The sequence below is a fragment of the Lontra canadensis genome, unplaced genomic scaffold, assembly GCF_010015895.1.
Source record: "Lontra canadensis isolate GAN:19392208 unplaced genomic scaffold, GSC_riverotter_1.0 scaffold96, whole genome shotgun sequence".
Classification (NCBI taxonomy): Eukaryota; Metazoa; Chordata; class Mammalia; order Carnivora; family Mustelidae; genus Lontra; species Lontra canadensis.
In genome coordinates, this window is record NW_022631090.1 from 40,751 (window position 1) to 46,379 (window position 5,629).

Consider the following 5,629-nt stretch of genomic DNA (forward strand, 5'->3'; position numbering starts at 1 on the left):
AGCTTTCCTTCTTTCCCTTTTAGATTGCTTTTATTTCTTTTTCTTGCCACTTTCTCTTGTTAGGACTTCCAATACTATGTTAAATAAAAGTGGCCAGAATGGACATCCTTGTCTTATTCCTGATCTTCGAGGAAGTGCTTTCTCCACTTTCCACCATTGAATATGCTGAAGCTGTGGGCTTTTCATATATGGTTTTTGTTATGTTAAGGTACATTCTGTTTATATCTACTTTGTTGAGAGTTTTTGCATTATTATATGTTGGATTTTGTCAAATGGTTTTTCTAGATATATTGAGATGACCATGTGATTTTTGTCCCTTATTTTATTAATGTGGTATATCATGTTAATTGATTGTGGTATATTCTTGCATCCTTGGAATTCTGCATGATCATGGTGTATTAATCCTTTTATTGTATTCTTGACATTGAATGTCACTAAAGGTCTATGCACAGCACTTGAACTCCTCAAAGTTCTGTTCCAGGTATGTGAGGAGAGGGGGCCGATATCCCTGGTCACTGGTCCACATTCCAGGCTACAGCCTCCTCCTCATCTCTACTCAATCTGACCTCCATTCCTAATCACAAGAGACCTCATCTGCATATATGTGGTTACTGAAGCCCAGTTTTCCACTCTTCCCTGAATGCAGCCACAAATTTTGGCCACCCCCAGGTCTTGGAAATAGAACACTGGTAGTGCCACTTAACCCTCAGGGGCACAGATACAGTGAAGAGGAGCATGCAGACTTCTTGGTACTTGAGGACTTGGACCACTTGGGCAGGGAATTTAGGGCCCCAGATACATGGAACATAGGTGGGGGCAGGCAGTGTCAGTTCTGAGTGTGCATATACCTCTGATGCCACATACAGGATCCCTAGCTGTTTGCAGATAGGTAAGACTGGAAGAGGATGGGAATGAAGTCTCTAAACTGTAGAGTGTATAAGAAGTTCCTCTATCCTGGGTCTCATAGTATTATTATAACCAACAGTGGGTTCAGCACAGATCCTGTGATAGCCAGCCTCCAAGAGCACCCCAATTATCCCTGACTCCTAGTGTCATGTCCTAGTGTCTCATGTAATAGAGATGACTTACATGACCAACTATTTAGCATACAGCAATAGAAAACTAAAACAGATGTTGGCACCTATAGTAGGGTACTGCAGTAACAAAAACCTAAAATGTGGGATTGGCTCTGAAAATGGCCAGAGAGCAGAAGCTGGAGGGACTTTAAGAAGAAAATTGGTGTTAGTAAAAGATGCTTTGAAGAGATTATTACCAGAAGGCTTATGGCCATTGTAGAGGCTGCCCATGAGAGCTTAAAGGAAAGCAAGTAAAACATTAGTGGAAACTAAAGGAAAGAATCTCTTGTTATTTAGTTCAGTGGTGTGGGAATAAGAAAATGTACATAACTGGGTGATACAACCAAGGAGATTTCCCAGAGTGTTGAAGGTGCTGCCTTTCTTCTTGCTGTTTATAACAAAATATGAGATGAGGAAGTTAAAATATGGACTTTAGTGTAAACAAAAGTGAGACAGAACTTGATGCTTTGAACATCCCCAGCCTCTCTAACATGGCAAATGATGCTAAAGTTCAAAAAACCTTCCAGGCAAAGGCCGAATGCAGAACCCTTCCAATAATCACATCCATGTGCCCATCACCCAACTAAGAAATATAACATTACAAATTCAACTGAAGCACACTGTGTGCTTTATTGGGTTGAATTATGTCCTCCAGAAAGTTATGTCCAATTCTAAATCCCTGGTATGTGTAAATGTGACCTTACTTGGAAATAGAGTCTTTGTAGTTGTCATTAAATTAGGGGTCTTGAAATAGAGTTATCCTGGATTTGGGGGTAGACCCTAAATGTATTAAGTAGTGTCCTTATAAGAGAAAGCTGAAGAAGATTTTTGCCACATAAGCACAGGGAAAAAGTCTATGTGAAGAAAGAATTAGAGACTGTAGTTATTGTGTCAATAACCAAAGAATTCAAGGAGACACCAGAAGGTGAAAGAGGCAAAGAGGATTCTCCCCTAGAGCTTTGGACAGAGCATGGCTCCGCTGGCACATTGATTTTAGACTTCTGGCCTACAGAACTGTGAGACATTAAATTTTATATTGTTTTAAGATACCTAATTTGTGGAAATTTGTTATGAAAGCCTTAGGAAATTAAAAGTAACCCTTCCAAATTGAATTCTTTTCTCCCCCTCTTCACAAGACATAACCACTATCCTAAATAGGAGTCTTAACATTTTCATCATGCCTTTCTACATGGTTCATATGCATGTTATTTCCCATGCATGCATTTTAGTGCATATATGTATATCTATAATCAACATGTGACTGTATATGTTAAAATTTCATATACCTGGTATCATAACACTTCTATTCTTATGGAACAAGTTTATTCCCTCACCCATTTTTTCCACTGCCACCACCCAATCTTTGCCCCTCTAGGAGGTCTTTCTGTGTCTCAGGCCTCTAAGAATTCTAGTCTCTTCTGCAGTCCAGCCTTTGCTGTTTCATTCAGTTTACTCAAAACAGTCCCAAGTCATTGAATTAATGTTGGTATTACCATAGGAGAAGCTTAGTTCCTTAGGACACCTCCACCCCATCACAGCTCTAAACTAGTGGTGCTTAAATTTTAGTGTGCCAAAAGACATGTAAAACTCTGATTCTGGACCCACCTTCAGAAATTCCGATACATTAGATATGGAGTAGGGCTTGAGAATTTGCATTTCTAAGTTCCCAGGTGATGCAGATGCTGCTGGTCCATGGAAGCCAAGGAGCACCAACTGGTCTCCAGATAAGCTATGCCATACATGGGTTTCTTTCAATTAAACACAATAGATATTAGACCAGACTCCTCTTTCTCTTTACATAAATTGTTCATAACTTGGTACTGTAATTAATTTGAGACTGCAACAAAAGAACTTAAAACATGACTGAAAGTGATCCCTTTCAATCACAGTGAGGTGGGCCAAAACAAAGAAACAAAAAGATACAGTTATAAATTTGTGTCAGTAACTAAAAACATGACAACTTACTAATTTCAAGAAAGATTTATTTTTAACCTGAACAAATGCTGTCAAATTTATCTGAGAAAGGTAAAATCAGATGTTGCTGGATATCAATTTTTCTGTGATGATATCTGCAACAAAACCAGTGTTAAAATTCATATGGGCTATTGAAAAGCAGAAAAATCTCAAATCTGTACAGAACAAAATTGTTGTTTATTCCTCCATTGTGACTTTCTCTGTATGCCTCACAACTGTAAAATGAAATAAGAGACAATTAATAATTGTAAACTAATTTTCAAAATATAAGAAAAGAGTCAATCCTATGTTCTATTAACAAGAGCAATCAACACTTACCCTCTTGTAACATACATGTTTGGATAGGGCTTTAATCATCTGATCATACCAACCTCCTCTCCACTTGTTAAACACCAAAAACATCTGCCTTGGACTAGTTATGGTTTGTTTCAGAGACTTACTTAATAAGTCTTTCACCTTAAAAGCCTAAACCCTATCAATCTATTTGTGTCCACACAGGGCCTCCATTTCCAAGTTGGCAAAAGTGAATAGAGGAACAACAGAAAAAAAATGGAAAAGGCATTTGCACATTAGATTGAGTTAATTATCAATCCAGTGATTAACAATAATCTTACCATGCCTATTGCTGTTTTCTTTTCACTGTCCCCTGAAATATAGACATTTACAACTGAATAAATGGTTTAAATTGCTGATAAATAAATAAATAAAATTCTAAATAAAATTCTGACGATTCCTGTGATAGTCACATTCTCAAAGGAATCGTCTCCTACTTAGCATAAAAGACCATATTTCTGTGGCTATATGTTGAAAGCCCAGCTGGTATTGATTTATGTTCCTTTAGCCGCTTGTTCTGGCAACCGAGTTCTAAACAAACATTGGTCTCTGCTATCAGGCTGACACATCTCCCACCTGTTGAAGACTTACAGCTACAACTGGAAGGACTTGAAGCTGTGAATGAAGTACATTTCAGAATATGCTTCATTCTACACCGATATCCAAAATTAACATCGAACTGGCTCACAGAACTAAATTTTTGACAGTTATTTACTTTACTGAGAAAAGTTAGAAGCATAATTGATGTATGTCAGGCATGGCTGGATGATCCACAAAGCGACGCACAGATACCTGGGTTCTCAGGAACTGCTCTCTCCTGGGTCCAGATGCTTTTCAGGCCCTTTTTCAGGTTCTTCACTTCTGATCTCGTCTGCTTTCTTTTCCTCACCTCCAGCTTCTCGGGCCTCATCATCAGAGCTTCCACACTTACATTCACTGGCTTCATTGGTGAAGAATAATACGGACTTCGGGACCAGAACCTCATGGAAAAAATAGCCCAATTTATAATCGGTGGCGACATCGACTACTCTGCCCTCAGGAGAATCAGGAGGATAGAAGTAGGTGAAGAAAGAGTAGCTGGGCGTCTTCTTGGTGGTGGATACAATGATTCTGCGGTCCTCACCTTTCAGCAGCTTGCTCGTCTTCATGGTGACATTTCTCCCCTCTTTCCAGTAGATCTCACATCCTGTGCTGCTGATAATTTCTGGGCCTTTGGAGAGGAAGGGATCAGAATCATCTGGGTCTGATCTCATTTGGTATGTTTTAGTCAGGATTTCATTGAAAAAGTATTCGTTGGACTTGAAGATAAATTCTATTGGTGAAGCTCATTGGTTCCTCGAACCCTGAAAATTTAATTTTTACATCTTTCAAGTGCTCTAGTACAAGTTCGTCATTTTTTCGGATCATCCTCCCAAGGATCTTCACATTTTTAAAAGCCGTCAACCAAAAGTGAGGTATGCCGTTTGTTGGCCCTTTTCCCGCAGGCTCTCTTTCCATTTCCCCCCACGCGCCTTCCTGGACACCTACTTGCCACTGACATTCACCTTCTGTGGGCTCATAGATTGCACTGACGATCTCAGATCTCTTATCAAACAAAGGCTGGTAGAAGGCCGCATACTTTTTCTCTAGATCGTGAAAATCTCTGTAGAATTGAGCTTCCACTTGTACATATTGGGCCTGAAGATTTTTGAGAGCTTTGACCCGCTGCTTCACCGCTAAAGGCAAGTGCTGAGCACCGCCTGCCTTTGAGCTGGGTGCCCCAAGGGGGGCTGCAAGGGCCCGAGGACTTGGCGGCCACTCGCCAACCTGGACCTTGTCGGGGGCACAGGCCCCAGCTTCCGAGGACTTGGAGGCATCGCCCAGGGCCTCGTCCTCTTTTCCGTGAGCCTCTGCTGTAGGTTCCTCTGCCTTTTGGGATACAGCCTCCTCTGTTGGTTCCTGCGGCCCCCAGGGCGAGGTGCCCTCTGCCTGGTACTCGCCCACCCGGACCTCCGCTTCCTCTCTTGGGTGCTCCTGGTCCTGGGGAGCTGGTCCTTCTCCTGGCTCTTCCACCTCTGGAGATGCTAGTCCCTCTCCAGGGTCCTCAGCCTCCCGGGAGTGGTGCCTGATTCCCACGCGGCCTGCATGGGGCTGGACCAGGACATGGTCATTATCATGGATACGGTGTAGAAGGGAATGGAGCAGAGCCCTGAAGAGGGACCAAAACCGTGCCATGGGGGTCTCAGGAGCGGCCGAGGCGACTTCTG

General features: G+C 41.7%; 1 protein-coding gene across 1 annotated transcript; it reads right to left on the reverse strand.

Annotated features, from left to right (window-relative positions):
* Positions 1-4,181: 4,181 nt before the first annotated feature.
* On the reverse strand, positions 4,182-5,421 carry LOC116854871 (nucleosome assembly protein 1-like 1). The gene is given in 2 exon segments (XM_032837091.1): positions 4,182-4,699; positions 4,701-5,421. Coding segments are annotated over 2 exon segments (696 nt in total). The 5' UTR covers positions 4,881-5,421; the 3' UTR covers positions 4,182-4,183.
* Between the last annotated feature and the right edge of the window lie 208 nt (positions 5,422-5,629).